Genomic DNA, 23,116 nt, shown 5'->3' with positions numbered 1-23,116 from the left:
GCTCACGTTATTGATTTTATGACGACACAAAGATAAAAACTTTATAAGGGATTTGACCGTGATTGGCGACTAGGGGGGTAAAGTTCCCCCCCCCGAAACGATTTTTGCGGTCAAATCCCTTACAAGTTTTCAAATTTCATTTCTCCGTAAAATCTAAAATACAAGCTGAAACAATATGAAAAATGGTATCCTGCCTAAAATTATGGCGATAAAACCAAATCTGAGCTTAAAAAAGTCGTATAATTAAGTTTGGAGAAATTTCCAAAACGAGGTCGTAAGTCGAATTGGTGTATTATCTCATCTTGTTTTTTCCACAAGGTTTGGTTTCTTGGAAATATGTCTTGATGTCGGCATGATGTCATGGTATGATTTAATTGGCTGAATTTGGGCACGTGGCTATGAATGCCCAATGAGAATCAGAGGGAAAGATATCAGGCGTAGTCAAACATAGACAGTGATGCTGTGCCTTTACTGCAAATAACTTAGAACTGGCTGGAAGCGAAGTCTAAGAATCTGCTGACAAAAAGAAGGTTAAAGCTGCAAGCATTCTTTCTTTTCACATAAGCATCGATTGATATTTCAAAGAGAGTATCTGCGTTTTGCAGTCATTTAGCTTCAAGAGCACTTAGCCTCGCAGAGCCTGCCCTTACCAGATAACTGTAAGATCCAAACTTTAAACTACAACCTAACTAATATGACTACAGTGTTTTATGTTTGGATGACATACACCTTACTTTTAACCGTAGGAATCATGGGGACTGCAAATGACAAGAGCGAATGTAACCTGAATGTTATACTACGGAAATTCCTTGATGGCCTAAAGACTTCTGATATGAAGAAATCGAAATCTGAAGTGACAGATATCGTCAAGGAAATTATTACTCGAATTGAAACAAAGGATTCGAGATTCAAGATGGGTTTAGAATACCGAGGAAGTGTTTACGAGAAGCTGAAAATAAATGAAGCAGACGAATTTGATTTTGATCTACCAATAACACAGCTGACTATCGACGAAGCTCCGAAGAAAAGAGTTCCAGATGTGCCTTCTGGTAAAATTTATTGTCCTTTCTTTCATTTTCTTCCATTGACATGATTCTGAAATAGCTCGTAGCGTTTTCATTATTTCCCATTAAAGAAGCCCATTTTTGGTTTTCGATACCAGTGAATATAACTTTTTGGATGTGAGATTCTGCGAATATGTTTTGTATGTCTGTGATGCCACTTGAACTTTGCAATTGAAGCACAGATATAGGAATAAGGAGATCTAGATATATTTTCTACCTTTATTATTTTAGACCTTTATCTGTTTTTTAATACATTTACTGCAATAGTGACATTTGATCAAGTGCATTTTCTAATGGCAATGCAAAGCTTATGCCTCAGTCCTACTTGAAAACGCTAAGACATTATACTTTGAGCTATTTTTAGAAAATCTCTTTGCTCCTTTTCTAGTACACAGCCCCTTTTCTAACTGATAATCTCTAACAACCAATACTTTGTATATACAAACCACTATCTACTATCTATATACAAACCATAGCTTTTTAAAGTTTCTATGCATATCTTTATTGTTGGGGAGACGAAACTCGATTCCTATTGTTTAGGGCTATTATTCTAACCATTTTTTTGAAACAATGAGAAAGTGCATCATATGGGGGTGGGCATGGAGCAAAAAGGAAAATTCACATTATATGGCTCTTTACAGCATTTAATCAAACTCATTATAAATCATAGTTGCATCATATAAACCAGAGTTTTATCTTCTCTTTTCACTTTACTGGCTTTCCTCTAATTTTTTCATCTTCTTGTTCGAGATAGGCATACTCCCTTAAGTGCCATAAACGTTCCTACCACATGATATATAATTCAACAAGGAGATTGACTTTACCTGTGCATGTGCATATGATGCAAACTTTGAATAGCCAACCGACCTTCAGACAAATGCTGCTTCATCTCCCCAGCAATTTAAAAATGTTTCATGAGAATTAGTTGCAAAGGATTATCTGCCATTATACCCATTCTTTTTTGGCAAAAGAAAAGGACAAGGGTCAATGCTAATCTAATAACATATTTATTTGCAGCATAGATTCATACTTTCAAGGGTACAACTTCAAATCAAACATCAAACATTTTAAGCAATCACAACAGTACTTATGCAAGCTCACAAAAATTGGACTTAGAAAGTTTGAGCATAAACCACTTGTTACAATTTATAAATTTAAGATGATATATATATGTTAACAAATAATAATACATGTTTTAGTATCAATTTATCTTCAAAACAAGGAAACAAACCAAATGGTGTTAATATAAGGAATACATTTAATAATAATTTTTTCATCAGTGGATATAATACATAACAATTTCCAAGAACCTCAAAATAAAAGAACTGGTATTAAGCTACCAGAAAATTTTTAATATGTGGAAATCTCTTTAACAGCCAATAAATTTTACAATATCATTTTACTATATGATAAAGCAATATGCAAAGAGATTTGCTATAAGAGGAAGCTACACTTAACTCTCTTGTAGTCACTTGCTTTGAGTCACACTAACTTTTACAGTCACAAGAAAATTATACCCAAATATGCAGAATTGTTCAAATTAGCTCTGTTTAAAGTCAACCTTCACTCATGGTTACAGCTTGTCAAGCCTCATTTTTGATGAATAGAAATGTTGCCTTCAAGATTATCCAAATACAAAATTTGCTGTTTATCCTTGAATCTGAATAAAATCTAAATGAAAATTTTCGTCCACTATCCTGTTTGGGTACTTCCCTTTGAATCAAGTGAGCAAGAACAATTAAGTTTTTTTCAAAAGGTGCAAATATGATGGCAGGTATGAAAGCTTTGATATAAATGCTTTAAAGCAGGGATTCTTTTAGAGCAAAATAAGAGCAAATGAAAATAATATTATGTAAACAAAAATATTTTCCTTGTTGCTTATTATTGGATTTATTCTATAAGCCTTGAGATCACAACACAATATTTTAGTTCTTTAGAAACTGTTGTTCTGCAACACGCTAATATGAATCTTACATTTTCTCTGCACAGAGTACACCTTCTACACACTGAGGCCAGCACTCCAAGAAGCTTGGAAAAACCTTGCAGATCCTGATGGGAAGCATTTGTCTGCAGAGCGGGTTGTTCAAGCATTTTCAAACCTTGCAAGGCAAACCATTAATGACATGAATAAAGAGGGAAAAACTGGCTTTGAGTGAGTAATTTTCTTGCTTCTTTTCATTTAATTTTCACCTACTGGAATTTTAGAGCCTGGGAGAGAAATTACTTTCCACAAGTAGTCATACAAATTGAAAGTTACAATATTAGTTATCGTATTTGATCATAAGTAGTATATCAGTCAGTAGTATATCTTGTTTATTAAATATTGTTTACAAATGTTTACCTCTTGTAATAAAGTAAAAGGTTAGTATCCAAAGGCTGATAAACAGTAATGATCAGTTACAGTTGGCTACTTATAAGTGCAATATTCGTTTTGGGTACAAGGGGTCCCTTTCAAATTAAAACATCGATTAAAACTCATTACGAATGAGTAAAATATCTATTACCAAAGGTTAATAATCATTAAGATGTTAGTTACAGTTTGCTACTAATAAATATTGTGAGTGCAAGTAGTTTCTTGTATATGAAATCTGAGTTGCAATTGCTGACTTACCAGTAAGATTTTCATTTCAAAAGCTTAATAATCCGTAAGATGTCCGTTACAATTTGCTACTTGTAAGTGTCACTTACTAAGTGAAAATTATTTACATGTTGTAATATGTGAATATCGAGGGTTATTTATGAATACCTGTTAAATTTGTGTTTGCTCTCACCCAGACAGTTTTAAGTTCTCTTCATTGTTGTTAACGGTATCATTATCATTCTGTATTTTACTCAACAAATATGATTAAAGGAATTTGAGTATCAAATTTGGTCCTGAAATGTACTCCTTTTTTGTAACCACCTGACGTTTTTTGGTCTTTAAACCGCATTTTATATTATCACCAGCCTCGACTTTAAAACAAATCACCCTGCTGTAACGATAATTTGCAAGAAAAATGGTGAAAAAGTCTATGACATTGACCTGGCTCCTGTCATTGAAGTTAGAAAATGGCCTGAAAATTTGACTTTGGGTTGGGAGAAGCGAACAAAGAAAGGTATGCCTCAAGTTGTAGTTTTGTTGGATACTTCGAAAAGCTTTAGGCCTTGTTAACAAAATCTGTTCAAAGTATGCATACATTCATGCTTTTGTCTGTATTAACTATGAAATTTAAGCAAAACAGTAGATGAAATTGTAAGTTTTTTAATACGACGGTGTATTCGTGCTTTCTTTCTTTGTTGCAGCTTTCATTTTATATCCTTAAGGTGGCCCTTTTCTTTCTGTATTTTTATAACTTGTCTTTTCGTTTGGTCTTGTCAACATCTATCTCAATAATCAGTAAACCCCGGAATGGGCATCGCCCTGATGAGGTTCTGGTCACTAAACTTAATTGGAGTGGGTAATTTGGAAACAGCTGTTAATTGGAGTGGGTATATGACTGACCTGAATATGCTGTTTGCAGGTTGAGTGATCAGTCCCCATGCGGCTAAACATTGACATTACAAAATATTGAAAATAGCAATAGGTTAATGGATTAATAAATTAATTTTATCCCAGGAAAAAATACCAAATGCCGCAACAAAGAAAAAAAGTCGTCTCAATGCTAACTTAAATAAATTCAGAGTGCTCTTGCGTAAAAGGAAAATTTGAAGCAGTCTAGATGTGGTAATAGAGGAATAAAGTTCTTTGAAATTGCTCCGCTGCTCCTTGTAGCCTTTCTCTGTTCCATAATGTATGAGGGAAGTTACATATCAATCCAATTGTTAACAATTAAAAAAAACATAACAAGACCCAATATATTTCCTACGTGTCTCCAAGGTTGGCCAGCGTAAAACCACTGTCCCAACAAATCAAGATTCCTTTGTAGGTTTTCAGCCATAACTGAATCATTCACTTCCTCGTATAACAGGCAGTCGTCAGCAAATACTTTTAGGTGGGAGTCTATTTGCATAGTTATATTATTCATAAAAAGCAAGAAAAGCAAGGGGCCTAGCACTGTGCCCTGTGGCACACCTGACTCAACTTTGACAGAACTTAAAGTCTCACCATCACCAACTACCTGCTGTTTTCGGTCCCATAACCATGCACTGATCCATCTTCCAATATCAGTTGATTCTCTTATTCCATGGTGGTCTAACTTTGAAATTATCAGTTGACTATGTGTAACAGTGTCAAACGCCTTACTGAAATCTAGGATCAAAATACCCACGTTGCTGCCCTTGTTTCTTTTCCTTGCTATGTCTTCTAGTGTTGTAATTAACTGCGTTTCACATGACCTCCTCGAACAAAATCCATATTGCTTATCTACAATAATTCCTTGACTATCACTGTGGCTCATGATGTTCGTGAATATTATGTGCTCTAGAGTTTTACAACAGACAGAAGTTAAGGAGACTGGTCTATAGTTAGCAGCCTCTTGTTTTGACCCCTTTCTTTTGTAGACTGGTACAACATTTTTATTCCTCCAGGCTTTTGGTACGATTCCTGTTTCTAATGATTTAATGAATATGAATCTTAAAATGCGGGCTAATTCTGTGGCTGCTTCCTTAAGAACTCTTGTTGGAATCTGATCAGGACCATTAGCTTTCTTTGGGTCCAAGTTAGATAGTAGCTTAGCGATACCTTGGCTTTCAATCTCAAGGTTGCTAATTGTTGGTAACTGATGATCGCCTATGCTCGGTGTACTTCTTGTATTTTCCTTTGTGAATACCGAAGCATTGCTGATTTAGTACTTCTGCTTTTACCAAAGCATTGGTAATGTCTTTCCCTTCTTTCCGCAACACTTCTACCCCTAACACGTCTTTTCTCTTTGAGCGAGTGTAAGACCAGAACTTCTTTGACACTGAGTAGCTTTTCTTTTGCACAGTTTCATCCTTTGATTCCTTGATGTCAATTAGCCCCAATACATAGTCATTATGTGCCTTTGTTAGCTCAGCCTTTGTTGTTTTTCTCAAGGACTTAAATAGTTTATTGTTTTCCAGGATATCTTTCTACAAATTTACCTTAATTTTTCTCTTAGGTTGGCCCTCAGAGGAGTTGATCAAGAAAATCAAAGAAACGTCTTCAGTTTATCTGGTACCCAAACTTTACAAGCAGCGATTTCACGGAAAGCGAGACTACCTTTGGAGATATGCATTTAACAAAGCAGAAAAGAAATTGTTATTAGACGGTGATTCAAGCGTGGATAACAATTGTCGTCGCCCTGTTCTACGTATTTTGAAAGGAATGCTTCATTACATGAATTGGCCAGGCCTTCGCTCGTACCACATGAAAACAATTCTGTTGCATGAATACGAGACCTGGGGCGAAAGTGATAAATGGAAGCTCTCTGAACTGGGAGCTAGAGTTCGGTCTGCTACAACACGACTCAGTCAGTGTTTGAGTTCTCAGAAACCAAAATTGAAACATTACTTTTTGTCTGACATAAACATCTTAGACGGTATAAACGAGGAACAAAGAAAACAGATTTTAGAGAGCTTGAAAGCGTTCTCTAACAGCCCTGAAACTGCAGTGGCCAATCTCTTGACAGCTCAAGCTACTTCAAATGAGAAAAAGGTTTGCATTTTTATGGGTTTTTTGCACAATCTCTGGACTTGTTTAATCGATGGGTCCTGGTCCTGAGAGTAAGCACCAGAACCTATCGAGCAGTGCCCTGGTCCTTGCTCTCGATGTGACCACGCCCTGTGATTCATATGCCTGGAAACCCAGACCTTGAGATCTATAGTCCGCAACCCTAGCCACTGAGCCACCCTAACAGCTAAATAACTATAAGAAATGAACCTTTTGGAGAGTGTTCTAAATTTAAGATTGCTCCGTTTATAGTTTGTTTTGTGAGCAGAACATGGAGATTTTTACGAAAAGAACAATTATTAAAATATTTTGTTTTCTTTAAGATATTTAAAATGTTTATGTATTTTTAAGTTAAGGAAAGGCCACGTGAGCAAACTGCTCAACGGGCTCCAACGGAATCCTTGAGACGAGAAGTTGGTAAAATGTAGAAAATTAAAAAGCACTGCCACGCCACGAGAATACACAACAACGAACACAAGTAAATAAAAGATTGCTAATATTTCGCCCCGGCATACGGGGCTTCATCAGTGAAAAAGTTTATCGTGGCGCGTTGCGGTGTGCCTTATTTTCCACACCCTAAAAATTATTGTTTATTCCTGCTACCTCTGACACAGCAAAAACAAATACACTAAATGAACAATTCCAATCAGTCTTTACGGATGAAGATATCAAAAATGTCCCAGCTATAAGTAAGTTGTATCCTGATATGCCTGAAATCACTACTGTTGTGGAAGGAGTTATTAAACAATTCCAGAACATAAACTCCTCAAAATCATTTGGTCCAGACAAACTACCTGCAACCTGGTATCATGCAGTTATATGCCCTGTATTCAAGAAAGGTGTGAAGAGTCTTCCTGTTAATTATCGTACAGTTTCCTTTACTGCCACATCATGCAAAATATTGGAACACTGTATTGTCTCTAAAATGTGGAATCACATATTAGTAATTATAACATCGTCACATCCAAACAACATGGTTTTAGGAAAGGCATGTCATGTGAAACACAGTTAATCGAGGCTATGAATGAATGGACCGGTGCACTAAATGAAGGAGGTGGCCAAGTCGACATAATTCTGCTCGATTTTAGTAAAGCATTTGATGTAGTGCCTCGCCAGCGCCTTCTTTTCAAACTGAATATGTACAGGGTTACTAGTAAAACATTAGGATGGATCCAGGGATTTCTTGGAAACAGAACACAAGAAGTAGTTGTAAATGGGTCTCACTCATCCAAACAGCCGGTGAAATCGGATGTATCTCAAGGAACAGTACTTGGTTCTTTGTTGTTCCTCTTGTACATCATCGATATAGAAGAAAATGTCGAAAGCTCAATTCGTCTATTTGCTGATGATAGTGTACTTCATAGAAATAAAGACACTTCCGAAGACTCAAAAATTCTTCAAAAAGATCTTTTCAATCTTCAGAAATGGGCACACACCTGGCAAATGGTCTTCAACGTAGAAAAATGTAAAGTGTTGCGTATCGCTTACAGAAAGTCTCGTGAAGTTGATGCTGTGTATAAGATGTAAAAAAAGCGTCAGGTGACCCAGTAAGTCTTAATTCTGTGACTTTGAAGAAATCACATCAGCTCGTTATTTAGGTGTAATATTGGACCCAAAACTTAACTTCAATGCGCATGTAGATGAAATTACGGAAAAGGCTACAAAATTATTAAATTTTATGCCACAGAAACCTCCACATGTGCTCTGCTGAAGTAAAGACTATTGCATATAACTCGATCGTTTGGCCACACCTTGGGTATGCCTCGGTGTGTTGGAACCATCACACAAAGTCAAATATTGACAAAGTGGAGGCAGTACAAAGAAAAGCGGCACGCTTTGTCCTCAACTACTATGACTATAGGCCGCGGTCACACTATGCTTTTAAGCATGCTTTCTTAAAAGGTGTTGTACTAATGGCCTTGCTAAACATTTCTGGAATTCGGTCGGAATTTTGCATTTTCAAAGGAAATCCCCTTAATTCTTTAGGATGCTCTGTACCTTCCCAAAACCATGCTAAATACTTGTTATGCGTTCTAAATGAACAAAATCATGATGTTCTGTTTCCATAAAGGATTACTGATGTGCGTGTCCTTGACATGTGTGTCCTATGGCGGTTGCAATAAAATAAAGCGCACGCGTACAATTCTTTTCATTTATAAATTTTTCACTGAAAATTCAACAAGCAAAATTTACAAAACAATCATGTCGTACCCTTCCGGATCTGGAGGCAATTCTCAGCAAAATCCGTTTCAGTACCAAATATATTTGTAGCGAATTGAATTTGAACGCTACCAGAATGCGCGTATGAACTTGAATCCAGGGAATGAAGTTGCAAACGAAGATGAAAAGAAAAAAGGGGAAAACAATTGTCGCTGGTCCGAGATTCAAGCAAGAAGCCTGATTAAAAAGTGGAAAGAAAATGTCCCGGAGCTGGAAAGCAGTCGCAATCGGCAGGCATGGACAAAAATTATAAATAATGTTAATAAAAATGGACCTAAAAAAACTGTCAACCAGGCCAAGAAAAAACTTTCAAATTTACGAGAAACAAGATAGACGATTGTAGCTCCATCATGATAACGAATAAAGAAATTTTAAATTGGCGCGAACCAAGAAGCAAAAATAGTGAAATTTTGGCGGGAAATATACTCTGCGTGTTATAAATGTGCATGTTATTTTCTTGACCTATTAATTCCTTGAGGGTACTAAAGCATCCTTATAAAAAATCATGTGTGACCGGTCGCATGATGTAAGAACAAATACGGATTAGCAAAAAGGATGCTTGGAAAAGTACAGTGTGACCGCGGCCTATAGTCCAAATACTGATCTCACAGGAAAGATCCAAAACACTTTGAAATGGCTGCCATTACAACACCCCAGAGTCATAGATGATTTATGTTTGTTTTACAAAATTTGGAACAGTCTCGTGAATATCTCATTTCCAAGCATTGTAGCTGCAACTACTAGACACATTCGCCGTTTCAACTACATCCAGTCGCTGCATTCCGAGCTTACAAATATCAATTTTTTGTCCGGTCAGTTCGACTATGGAACGTTATCCCAGATAATGTCATCATAAAACCTTCAGTAGATTCGCTCGAAAACGGTATTACACAGTAGATAGCTCCACAAGCATGGAACAAAAACACTGCCGCAAACACTTGGGGACTCTCCAACTCCTCGTATTAATTAAATAGAACACTTATTAGCATGTTTCTATTTATCCCAAAATGCGTGTGGTGTTCGCTTCCTTGTCTCTTGTTGTGGTTTTCGCTGTCTTGTGCTCCGTGTCCTGGATAGTTGGTGCACGGTTGCAGGGCGTTTCCTGCTATACGTAGAAAAATAAAAAAAATTGGTTTTGCTTTCTTTCTTTGGTCTAAGGTCACTTGGTCGATATAAAGCTTCGTTTCATGCATTCTTCTCCCTGATATATGAAATTGCAACCTACCCAAGGCTATTGTAATATTGATTCGTCATAGCCGTTTTATCACTAACTGTAGTATGCATTGCCATGCAGCCAAAGTAAAACATGTCGACCAAGTGCCCTTGCGCCAAAACTACTAATTCGTTAACCGGTATCGTGTGTAGTTATATGTAGTTAGGTAAAGTAGGTGTGTTGTAGTGAGAGTATCGTGTATCTCCGTCAAGGCCTAAGCCTTTTTGGAGACTAGCATTGTAGATTGTAGAGGACCCATAAGTACCATTTTCAATAGGCAAACGGCATTGATTGGGCAACCTTTACAGTCATTTACCCGCGTTTCTGATTGGCCTTTTTCGATCCACAATCGAGTACATATATTTCCTAGCGTTGTATTTTTATCTGTGTTCTGACATTTTATGCTCTGAAGAGTACCAGATGAAAAACGTTAGTATGACTCAAATTGTTTGCTTATTTCGAAGCCATTTTCAAATTTTGAATCACAAAAAGATTGTTGTTTTAATTATATTGAAATTATGACAATATAAGGACAGAAGAGGTCTTTTCGTCATCCTTTTCACATACTAACATTTTTTAAATATAAAGGCCTCCTATCAATGTATCTTCTTTTGCCTTTCAGCAAGTTGTTGATGCATGTAAACCGTACGTCAGCCTACTGAAAGGTTTTATGGAGAGAGTAAGAGCTGTTGCACAGGAGCAAAACAGTAAGTTCTTGTCTTTTGTAGAAAGAGACACTACGTAAAGTATTTTGTTAATTTATTTCAATTGACTGCAGGAATTATATCATTACTTTTGAACTCAACTTAATAGGGCTGCGCAGAATGGCGAAACTGTGTCTGATAACCAGCTGATTATAACGTGATCAGCAAGGCTGGCTCCTTTACCCAATTCATACGGCCGTTTATCTTTCTGTACAGATTAAGGACCGTCTTATTTTTTTTGCTTCAGAGCTGAACGATTTGTCCAAAACCATAATCAGTAGAGTTCAAAGAAGACAATGCCTATATGTCTTGTCATTTCCAGTTAGTTCAGTCTTTGGTACTGCATATTTTGAAGAATGGCATGTTCTATTGGTTCTCTGTTCTGACCAAGCAGCGACCCTATCCTCTTGCACATTTAAGAGACAAAGGAAATAATGATCCTCTAAAGTCGGAATATTTAGCTTTAATTTACGCAGAATCAATGAATGTAAAGATCGCTTGTGCAGTGTTTTAGAAGTTCACCGATTTACATTCTAGAGCTGGATCCGTTGACCTATAGCCGAACCATGTTTTATAGGGGCGTTCTGATTTGGCAAATTTGCTGAGGCTTTTCTCAAAATTTGCTGCGAATAAAAAGTAGTTTACATTTACTAGACAATACAGACTGTTACAAAAACTAGAATAGCAGTCGTTTTTCATCTAGCAGTTTTGAAATCGAACTTTATAAAAACAAAAATGGTCCTATATTATAGACTGGAGGAGTTTATTTAAACCCTTTGACTCGATTGGTGATATTTTCTATAATTTCCCAAGTAGGCTTGAAACTCAGTATGATTTATTGAAGGTCGCCATCTTAACTTCTCATATTCCCAAGTCTTAGACCTTAAGAGACTGGGCCATAGCGACCGCCAGTCTCTATGGTACATTTTCTATTGGCAAACAGCTCTGATTGGGCAACCGTAACAGTCACGTGTTCGCGTTTCCTATTGGCCTTTTTCAGATCCACAACTGGATAAATATCTTTTCCTACTCAGAGTTTTAGATAAATTTTCGCACCTTTTGTACTCTGAAGAATGTCAGCTTAATTATTTCTTGAAAGGTTTCAATTTTTCATTCTCCGTTGTATGTTATCGGTGATAATTGAACAAAGCTTGCATTCATTTCTCCATTCCAAGGTGTGAATAAAATTTTATTCATTTAAGAAATACCAATTATTAAATGCAGATAAAAGTTTGATAGTAAATGTTTTATTTTTTGTAGATGAACAGATTTTGGATATTTGCCGAGAATTTGAAGGTGGCCCGATGTTAGCATTTGAAATGAAAAGCTCTTGTAAGCTCTAGTTTCTACAAATCAAACTCTAAAACCTTTTAAACTTTAAACGTGTTAAATTATCACCACTTTACAACGTGTTAACTATTTGAATTTTGTGTTCTAAAAGTTTTTTAGTTTCTCCTTGTCGTTATAGATATTTGTTATAGCCAGTTTTGCATATTAAAAATTGTGAATTTTTACATGCACAAATTCTAAGTTATGAATGACAATAGGTGATAAGATGCAATATTTTCTAACACTTACATCTCCTATGTAATTTATTTTTCCATACTTAACAAACAGAATTATCATTTTGTATTTTTTCAAAAATAACTGCGATTCAATTTCTGCATTCCTGAGAGTCTTTTGTTTCCAAGACAAAAAATGTTTGTGATATCTTCCATCCAGACAGCCATGATTTACGGAGAAAAGCTAACTTTGCAGGAAAAGTTCTGAAATAGTTACATAATCTGCTTACTGCTAAGAAAGCAGAAACCCAAGTGCCATTTGCTTGCTTTTTTAAAGCCCGTCAGCCATTTCTAACAGTGTCTCACACTGTGGGAAACATTCACACAACTAAAACGCTAGTTTGCTTAACAGTGAAGACCCACATAAAAGAGGCTGCGTAATAGGTCTGTCCATTTGAAACTCTCTTTTACATAAACCTTTCTTGTCAAAAAGCATCTTTTCATTCAAGATTCATGTTGCATAATAAACAAGGATACTTTCGTATTAAATACATTCTCAATCTGACTTTTTACTTATATTGTAATCTTGCCTTTTTTATAAGCAACGTGAGAAGTCAGGCTGCCTAATTTTTTAGTAAATAAGAAAATATAATAAAAAAATATTCTTCTGCAGTTTCTTACATGTCGATTTCGTTTAAACGGGGACTTGCTGTTTCCATGGTTTTTTCATGTTGGTTTTTACTCTATTGTCCAATTCTTGCCACGAAAAAAAACAAAGAATACAAGTGTTTATTAATACAAAAGTTGCATCAGTTTTTGCTTATACTTAATTATAGAACGAAATTATATTAAATCTAGTTTCGGAAAATTAAGAATGATTTGCATAGATGAACGAAAGAGTGTGTTGTAGCTGGCAAGCCTTTCCTATGGTGTTTGTTCTATTGATGTAGCTTCCTGTGTGCATGTTAAAGTTGAAATATACTAAATAAATTGCCAATCTCATAGCAATGTTTTTGTTCTCTTATCTCATATCGTGTTTTTTGTTTCTAACAAAATATGTATATCTACAAAAGTATGTTATAGAAAATGCATATTGATAGCAGTATTTAGAAATCTATATTTCGTTTTTGACAAGATCACTTCAGTGGCGGAGCCACGGGGGGAATGGGGGAAAAAGTGGGGCTAGTCCCTCCCCACTTTTTCAGAAAGTCGGTCCTTGAGATTCTTGCAAACCTGATGAGAAAACATCGGGGGGGGGGGGGGATATGTACGTTATCTAGATCGTCACATTTAAATGACATATCTTGGGAGAAAAGAGTTGTATCCTCCGGAAGAAAATGTTTCAATCACGGGAGGGAAAAGAATGTGGTCCAAAAGGGCGTGGTCCCTGTCACACCTTTTGTCCCCCATTTATCCCAGGCTGGAGCCGCCACTGGATTACTTAGGTGTAAAATTTGAAAATATGTCTCGAAGAAATGACTCAACGACCTCATCTTCCTTATTGACTACAATTGTTTCGATTTTACTGGCGTCCACTTTGAATTTCTTTCCAATAACGGTAGCTATGTTCTGCGCACGCGCTAAAGCTTTGTCCATTGCAACAAATGCCTTGAGAATTCTCTTCCCAGTGGCTTTGCAATGCCCAATCAAGGCCCTTGAGATTAACTTGCGCAAATCCTGTGCACTCGAGAGATGTTTCTGTAAATATTTCACGTGACTTTCTATATGATGGCTGTTCGGGGTCTGGTCCTTTGCTTCTTTTAGTTCTTCAGATGCCTTATCTGCAGTAGGGTCAATATCAATGTTAACTGTAACAGGATGATCCTCGCTATCCGCTTTATCACTTTTCTTCCCTAGTCCGTCCTTTGGTGCGAGCTTCTCTAATTCGCCTAGTTCCTTTTTCTTTTTCTCCAACAGCTCCCTCCATGCAATCATGCGCAGTCCAGCTGGAAATTCTTGAAGGAATTTTTTAGGAACTTTGTTTTTGTTTGCTTTTGCAAGTAAGCTTCGCAGTGTTTTGATCTTCTCATCTCGTCCAAGGTCTGGTATGCTGCTCTTTTTTGAATTCTCATCTTTCTTTTGATCCAAAGATATAACCTTCTCCTTCTTTTCATCGACCACCTTGCTCACTTCCTGCTCTAATGACTGTGTTGCGTCTTTTGAATTCTGACTGCCTTTTGTGCTGGCTGCTGCCTTTCCCATCGTTGCTTCTAAATTATTTTCGAAGTCGCTTTTCTTCTTGGTCATATCTTCATCAGAAAGCATTTCGCTGAACTTTGCTGTATCTCCCAGTTTTGATATATCTTCTGCAAATTCTGATTGCTTTGGTTTTGTTGAATCATCAAAAATGTTTGAGAATGCCTTTTCATCTTCTTTTGCAGTTTTTGAAACTTTGACATCTTCTTTGGCTTTCTTCGGTTTGTTCGAAGAAGTAGATTTGCTTACTTTTTGCTTTATTTTCTTATCACTTTCCTGATCTGGTTTAATTTCGCTCTTTTTGGTAGCCTTCTCATCAGTTTTGGAGCTTGGTTCTCCATTTGCTTTCTTCAACTTCATTCGTGCAAATGCTTTCTTTGCTAGTTTTCTGATATCATTTCTTGATAGTTTGTGATGCTTTGCCTCCCTTATGGCTCCGAGGATGTTCATGAGTTCATCTTTGGTGTTGGGAGATTTCTGGATCTGATTTCGCTTAGAATATTTTTCTGGAGATTTTTTTGAGTGCTTACTTCTCTTTTCTCGAAATTTTGCAGGGGTGGAAACTGCCATCAAATCATTTTGCATCATGTTCTCTGTCATCAGGTTTGGCATGAAAACAACTCCATCGTCAGCATCCGGAACACTTCTTTTAAACTGGCGTTCTCCAATAACTTTATTCAAACTTCCTTCTTCCGAAGTAAACTCTATATTTACATTCACTTTTCCTGCAAGAAATGAATCGTGTATCATTCGTGTATGAAGAGAAGAAAAACATTTCTGATGTCCCAGGGTTTTCACCAGTACCCTGAGAATATGAAGTAGACAAACTATTTGACACCATACACAATCTATTTCATTAATTTCTCTATTTTTAAATTTCCAAACATTTTTACCCTCCAATAACATCAGCTTCAATAAATTCATAAGTCGATAATTTGGTAAAGTTTATTTTTTTGAATGGTAGGTCTTTTTCTATCATAGCATTGTAATGAAGAAGTCCTTCGAGTGTCTTCGAGATATGTATCATGAGGTATCAGGTTTGTTCCAAATGATTATGGCTGACCACAGGAAATAAAATCTGCAGAAAATCTGATCCAATGCAAAAGAATAATTGAAAACTGGGACGGGACAACTTGTGCATGCAATGTATGCAAATCTTAATGATTTTATTGTAATTTGGCATTTAAGAACCATTTAAAATTGTAGCTTAAATTATATATACTCGATTTGAAATAAGATTACAAACAAACAAACAAACAAACAAACAAACAAACAGACAATCAGTTTCATTTAGATGCTTTAAAGCAAATTTCCTCAGCTTCAATTATTGTGGATGATAAAAGAATCTCATCACAGGTACAAATGATCCTTTTGGTAAAGTAGATGGATTGTGACAATCAAAGAAATTGTCCCAAAAATGCCTACTTTTATATTTCTACTTGCTTGGGTTTTGATTTTGGCCGTTGAAAACATGAAACCTCTATGAAGAGTTATGTTCTATGAATGATTATCATTTTGTCATTATTATAAAATTAATGATTGAGCTTTAGAGAGTTCGATTTTGTGTAATTGTTTTTTTGGCGATTGAGGCTAGGAATGGATTGGATCCAAGTATGGTTTAGAAGCGTTTAAAGACTATTGTTTTAGGAAATGATTGTAATATTGCAAAGATAGAAATAAAAAGGCTTAACATTAGAATAATAAGCTTTTTTGTTGTTTTTGGGCGTAATAATCGTATGGTATCATTGGATGAGCATGTATGTATACTGACTGCAAGAACAGAGATGGCTCATTTGCCAGAATACGTAGAGCCTGATTTGTAGGGGCAAAATTTTTGTTCATTCGATTCTTCATTTGCTTATATCTTATTAGTCGGAAGAAAAGTTCACCAGAAAGTTCGTTATAGATAGTTGTTTGCCGATCAAACATTTTTTCTATGCCAAATTGTAATAATTTCTCATCTCATAATCATACTGTATGTTTGATAAAATCATTACTCATAATTGATATAAACTTATTGATCCCTTACAAATTCTTCATTTTAGCTTGATCTGTTGTTATTATTCCTTTCTAATCTTATTCTTCGATAATTCAGTTTTTTTCAGTTTTTTTTCAGTTCAGTTTTAATTTTAATTTTAAAATTCCACTACATACAAAAATCTTTCTAAAATACATACAATTAACTAGAATAACAAATTAAAACAGATGACAAAAAATGACAAATTTTACAATAAGAGTACATAGAATTTCGTATGGAGAGGAATTTCTTAAGGAGGAGCTCTCTCAGTAGGTAGACTAATCGAGGAGAGAGCACCCCCTAAGAAAAAAACTGATCATTCAATTTATGAAATCTTCTAGTGATTCGATTGATCAATGTAAGGAAGAATTATCTTATCAAGGTATTCAGAATTGGTACTTAGTTGAGAACAGATGCAATTTCAGATCACGACGGAAAATCACTACTGAAGTAGATTGTTTAATATTGGATGGAATGTCGTTCCAGGATTTAGCGCCTGGACTGAATCTGATTCGTTAACGTATCAAAACGGAAACTTACCTTCTGCTTCTTCAGAGCGGAAACAGTTTCCATACTCAAAAACCAGTGACGTAACACAGGTGAAAGCAATAAACAGCAAGTCGAATTTACATTGCATTGTCTTGCCAAGGTGTATCTTAAACGAAAAAAATAAACTTTTTTTAATTCATTAGGCTGCATCAAAATCTAAGATCCATAAATCAAAATCTTCTTCGTACGAATGGGCAACAATGGATGACCAAAAACGTTGTTTGACTCCAAAATTTATTCAAAGTAAAAACTAGTGAAAGCTTGTTTCAGGAGCATTTCTAGGAGATTATAACACAGCTAAAAATTTGTCCAGCTGCGAAAGAGGAAGCGAAACGAATACACATTGCAATTTTGCAATATACTTTATCTATGTTTGTGCCATATTGTAACTAGAAGTTGTAGATTTCGTTATTCGTTGATTTATATGTCAAAAAGCTTTAAGTGGCAAAAATCTTTAAGTTGCAAAAAGCTTTGCTTAAACTATGAAACTTTTCGTAATGCGGTACCATGTGAAAAGGATGATATTCACTTTTCACCTTTTGGTGTCTCAAAAACTTTTGATTTTTGCAAGCAAAAAACTATTAAAAAGTTTGGTCGGTTATGTTTGAAGGGGCCTGGAGGCCTAATGCAAAGTACTAACAAGGACTTGGAAGGAATGATTAGATCAAAATTTTCAATTTTAGTTTCAAGTAGACATGTTACAACGATTTTGGGAAGCTAGAAGTGGGTTAAATGTTCAAAATTCAGGGAAGCTCGAGGAAACAAAGATAAGCTGTGTGATGAAGTTTGTGTCTTAGGCAAAGAGACTTGAAATGAGAGTGGACGAGAAGATTTTGTGACACCTCTCATGGAATGTGTCAGACAGCTCATAAAAGCTTTGGGTAGACAACTCAAGTTAGTATTTGTGAAAACTGTGGGTAGTTTTACTCTGATTAAACCTAAAGAGAATCCCATCAACCCCCTTCTCAATTATTGCCAGAGAATTATGAAAGATATCTTAGGCTACATTTACACAATGTCGGATAACTTTTGATCCCCACAAAAAGTTGTATGGATAAATCGCGTTTACACGGTGCTGTACAACTTTTGATACGAATAGACTTCCCGTTATCATGAGCACGAGTTTACGAGACTTTTCTCCACGAACGGCTTCAAGTCAAGACAAGATTTATAAAGCTCTCCTTGCACATTCGCAACTTTTCAATCCATTCTTCTGGCACTACAATATCATTGATGAAATTATCCAACCAAATGCTTACTCTGCCAGACATTTGCCGAAACTTAGGCACACGTTTTTTCCTTGATGTTTTTTAAATATTTTTTCTTATGTGCCGGATCTTTGAAAAGATGATGTGTCATCGAGCGAAGTGAGATCTGTTATGAAAAGCGAAGCTTGGCGCTAAAAATTTTGCCATATTGTGTCAAACTCGCCGCCTTGCTATGAATCCATAACAGAACTTATCCGGATAGCCCGTTTACACAATGTCAAATAACTTTAAGATCGTCTAGCCAAAAGGATCAAAAGTTGTACGGCTGACCGAATCAATTTTGATACGGATAGTCCAGTACTCGTGTAAACAGAAAGCCTATCCGTTGCACATTTACGGATCAAAAGTTTTCCGGCATCGTGTAAAGACGGCTTTAGATTTCGTTTAATGAAGATATCTCGAGTTGAACAAATAGATGCATTGGTAAAGAAAGTGCTTGCGAATGCTCTTTAGCGCTGACTAATTACAGTGAAAGCTATCACGAGCGCTCTACAGAACTGCTCATAGGAAAGTTTTTATGATAACATCCATGTATAAACCGCTTTTAGTTGTCTATGTCTTTTCTCTGCTCAACGTACAATGCAAAACCGAATCTGCTTGGAGTCAATTAAGGAAGTACTTAAATCTACTAAGAAATTCCTTCAAGTAACTATCCAGTAGTCATTTTGTTTGTTGAGTATATTCCATGAGTTGAATATATGGAAAACAACTTCCAAATAATTGTGAGCAACGCTATAAAGTATTATTTTACATACCCGATTATTTATCCACTTTGTCTGAGAACTGGCCAATTCTCACATAACATCTGTTTCAAATGTCTGATATTTACCTTAAGCTGTCTGATATTTTTCCTGCCTCAAAAAACCTTGAAGCCAAACGCTTTAACAAAAGCGACCCATTTTCTGTATAACAACAAAACCAGAAATCAAAATGCGCCAAACACCATTTGACGCCAAGCGCTCTCGGGTTACCATAGCGATTGCAATCAAAAACTTCGCTAGATACCAGCAAGATCACGACTTTATAGAAAGTAAACAAACGCCATGACTGGTGGCAAAAAAGCTTGTCAAGACGCCCATGGCAGATGCATCTCTGCCATCAATGGCCCAAAAGCCCGCATAACAATTTTTCCAGAAAAATCATCTCCTCTTCCTCCCCATCTCTTTTAGAAAGCCATCTTGGTGCAAGTATTTTGCCGCTTTTTATCTTCAAAACTGTTACTTCCTTATCAAAATCACAAACATTGCGTCTTGGCAAGGTGCATTGGAATTTGTTGCTGATGCGGAAAGCCCAGAAATCCTATAGTCAACACTTTTGACTCCTAGTGACCCTAAATTTTGTAGGGTTTTCGAGGGAGGCCTATTGTGACTTCAGGGTGGGACTTTCAATATGGTCCTTCACAAGAGAGAGAATGCTTAGCTATAAAATCTAACATTGGCAAACCTCCCAAGAAGGTCAACAAAATATTGCATCGGCGGTTCACCTGCAGCTTTGAAATTTAAATGCCCAGCTTTCGATTAACCATATTTTCGGAAGTGTTCTGTGAATAGAAAGTTTCAAGTCAGATCTTCAATAATAAATTTTCGGAGTAGATTAGTTTCGAAATTATAGACATATTCAAACTTATAGGTTTTTGTAACTCAACTTCCTACCAAAACAAGCTCCGATATGAACTATAAATGTGTGACCCTTAGAACCAGAATTTAACCTCAAACGATGATTGGGGTCTTTTTAGGTGCTCGTTTGTAAGATTTGTAAGAGATGTTTTTGTCGGTTTTAACAAATTCTAAGTAGATGCGCATCCAGCGTTTGACAACTTCCGTCCTAAAATCTGTCCCCTTTGATTCCAACAGCATGCACAAGAAAGAGCTTATATTTTGCTGACTATCTTTAGGTGTCTGTTCTATGTTATTATCTGGTCCGTATTTTCTGAATCCAGTATCTTGTTTGTCCCCGGAGAGCCAATCACTACTTGCTTCACCTATGTATAGGTCTTGTTAGCCAATTAGTGCGTACTTCACCTTTGCAAGTTTTAACGCTAGAACAGGTGAGATTTGATTTATCAAATCTGATGTCGAGATTGCTCCTGCAGTGATACAAGCAACCAATAGGAATCTGTTTTGACCAGGGTAATTGTTTACATTGTTTACAGTATTCAGTTGTTTACTGTTACCAAAGAAATGAAAGTTCACAATTGCCGCCTCTCCCCTGTCTGGAAAATGGATTCCGGTCAGACTGCAAGAGTCGACCAAATAGCATGGCAAAGATTCAATTGCGAAATTGGCTGGCTTTCATTCAAATCTAATCACAGGCAGCGGAATTTTGATTTTTTTTGTGCTGGCGATAAATTCTCTCGATTTCGTTTTGCGAGCCAATTTTTTCTAATATCAGTGATTCAAATATTTTTTAGTAATATTTTGACGTTACTTTTTCAGACAACATTTGCTTAGGTCAGAATTCGGCCTGGATCAATACCTGCAAAAAAGGAATAAACTTACCAACATCTTATGCAAAAAACTAAACTTGCAAGTTAGACAAACATACTACTTTAAGATTATCCCTTCCTATGTTGACATTTCTGAAACGTTGACGCGATAGCAAAAAGATTTGTGCCCTTGGAACCGTGTTTCACTTCAGGCAAGTTTTTGAAACCTAAATCGTTTTATTAGTTCTTGAGATAACTTCAGAGCCTATTGACTGTGATTTCCATTATATTCATATGTCAATTGCCTCATATTCCTTTTCACATAAATATAATCAGAAATTCGAGTCAGAGAATTTACAAGCAATGAGCCAATGATGTAAATATAAAAGAAAACAATTATAGTGTAATCTAATATCATATTGTGGCATTTTTAGAATATTAGAAGCAGTATCACTAATAAAACTTCTGCTAAAATTTCTATTGTCACTTGTGTAACATGGTCAGATTGTTTGCCTTGAAATGTTTGCAGTATATATTATCACAAGTGTTTTGGTGTGGCGTGGGTGCTGTTAAGTACTTACCGGATAATACAGTGGTGGTCAAATCACATTTAAAGGTTTTCTAATAATCTTTGATGTGTAAGAAGGAAGAACCGCAGGATAGGCTGTCCGCCGGATTCTGTGAATCTTGCAATGAGTGTTGTTGTGAAAGATATACAGGAACAAAGCAATGCGACGACGAGAATCCAATGTCAGGAGATAAAATTTTCAAAATAATTAAGATGTAATAGGTCGGTATGCTCTCGCGCAAGATAAGTACACAAGATACCGACAAGAGCACTATAAAATTATATACATATGTTAATAGTGCAGATGTCAATAAGCATCACAGGCGTTCTTTTTATGCAGGCAATTATTTTGAATAGGCATGTGGTGGAAAAATTTACATGAAAAATATGGCCAGAGCTGTTTTAAAAATGCGTATATATATTATAAGATTATGATCAACTCAATAGGGCTTCCACCTACATAATATAAAGATTTCAAAAATTGTTAAAGTTTTGAGAAACCTCGCTAGTAACGAAATAGGATAAAATAATGAACAGTGAGTCTAAAATTTTAGTTCCTCTTGTTGCTGGGCTAATGAGAGCAAAACATTCTCTTTGCTTAAACCTTTCGGCCTAATTTAATATTCAAAAAAAGCCTAAAAGATTAGTAGCTTAATTTTCTCTAAAAACAAAGGCTTGCTTTAATAGAATCTTAAAAGATGAGATCCACACAGAAAAGGCAAGTTACAAGCTTTTTAGCACGATAATCTTTTCTAATTACAAGTAGCCCGAGTTTTCAACAATTTCTCTAAGATGCTATGTTATCGTGAATGCGCATATTACAATTTCTCAACGGTTCCCGAGCACTAACTTGTGTTTGGGAAAATAAAGAAAACGGAAGATGAAAGCGGGATATCGCACTAGAGATCTAAAAAATTAGAAGGGATACATTTTCATGTCTGCATCACCAAAACATTTATTTTATAGTCATAAAACTGATCCCTGTTTTGGCAGCATCAGCGGGACCAAAACAGTACATCACAGTATGGTTTCAACAGATTTCTAGAAGCAATAACAGCAAACTGAACTCAAAGACACTTCTTGAAAATGCATTGAAACCTGAATATCAAGTAACTCTTGGGATTGGCCAAATTACAAAGTAATATAAGGAAGACTACTATGTAAGGACGAATTACAAGCATGACATGTTTTAGCTTGTAAATTTTATAGTTTTTGCTTGAGCCTAAGTTTACCTTTGAGTTCTCGATATCGCACGTTAACCTTCAGTGCCGAGCACAATTCTAACTAACTGTTTGCTCCTGGGCTGTCTCTCTCTTATAACAATTATTGGAATAGTTTAAATTGATTTGTAAGCGTCATACATAGTGGGGACACTCTGACAACAAGTCAATTTCCACTGTAATGGCATAATGGCAAGTAGTTTATTTGCTTGTTGATTTTAAATTTTTGTTTGAAATGAATATAGAAAAAAAACATGGCAAATGCATAATTTTTAAAGATTTTAGTAAATATTGTTCAGGATTCCCGTCGTTTGAACATCATGAATCACTCTTTTAATGAGAGAAAGACTGTTGTTTTTAAGGAAGATCTGTTTAAATAAAGATTTATAGCATATTCCTATCAATTTTTTGGGCATATGAAATAGCGATAGAGTCTCAATTCTCCGCATTTCTTAAAGACAAAGGTTCAAGGAATTTTTGCGTTTATCAAAGACAGCTTTACAGTAGGCTTTTTAAATTTCATAGAGGAATTGATATAGGCATCAAGAGGAATAAACATATT

The 23,116-nt window shown here is 35.9% G+C and overlaps 2 protein-coding genes and 1 long non-coding RNA gene across 4 annotated transcripts; 2 read left to right on the top strand and 1 right to left on the bottom strand.

Moving 5' to 3' along the window:
* Nucleotides 1–395: 395 nt before the first annotated feature.
* On the top strand, nucleotides 396–13,313 carry LOC135695681 (cyclic GMP-AMP synthase-like receptor 1). 2 transcript variants are annotated; one of them, XM_089108678.1, is made up of 7 exons: nucleotides 396–530; nucleotides 747–1,049; nucleotides 3,054–3,216; nucleotides 4,011–4,159; nucleotides 6,122–6,657; nucleotides 10,728–10,812; nucleotides 12,070–13,313. In XM_089108678.1, exons 2-7 carry the CDS (start codon nucleotides 752–754, stop codon nucleotides 12,150–12,152), a joined length of 1,314 nt encoding a protein of 437 aa, XP_088964804.1. In that variant the 5' UTR covers nucleotides 396–530; nucleotides 747–751; the 3' UTR covers nucleotides 12,153–13,313. The 2 variants fall into 2 exon arrangements, with proteins under 2 accessions (XP_088964804.1, XP_088964807.1); XM_089108681.1 differs by having other exon boundaries at nucleotides 519–659.
* LOC135695366 (uncharacterized) lies at nucleotides 6,664–9,917 on the top strand. Its single transcript, XR_010517249.1, has 2 exons — nucleotides 6,664–8,533; nucleotides 9,484–9,917. It is a non-coding gene; the product is annotated as an uncharacterized LOC135695366 (long non-coding RNA).
* LOC135695364 (uncharacterized) lies at nucleotides 13,100–19,411 on the bottom strand. Its single transcript, XM_065214435.2, has 3 exons — nucleotides 19,097–19,411; nucleotides 17,065–17,179; nucleotides 13,100–15,232 (listed from the first exon to the last, which is right to left on the bottom strand). Exons 2-3 carry the CDS (start codon nucleotides 17,159–17,161, stop codon nucleotides 13,749–13,751), a joined length of 1,581 nt encoding a protein of 526 aa, XP_065070507.1. The 5' UTR covers nucleotides 17,162–17,179; nucleotides 19,097–19,411; the 3' UTR covers nucleotides 13,100–13,748.
* Nucleotides 19,412–23,116: the final 3,705 nt, after the last annotated feature.

This window comes from Rhopilema esculentum, chromosome 2 (genome assembly GCF_057945365.1).
Source record: "Rhopilema esculentum isolate cy_ngs chromosome 2, ASM5794536v1, whole genome shotgun sequence".
In the NCBI taxonomy this organism is placed as follows: Eukaryota; Metazoa; Cnidaria; class Scyphozoa; order Rhizostomeae; family Rhizostomatidae; genus Rhopilema; species Rhopilema esculentum.
This window is presented reverse-complemented; position numbering and strand designations above follow the sequence as displayed.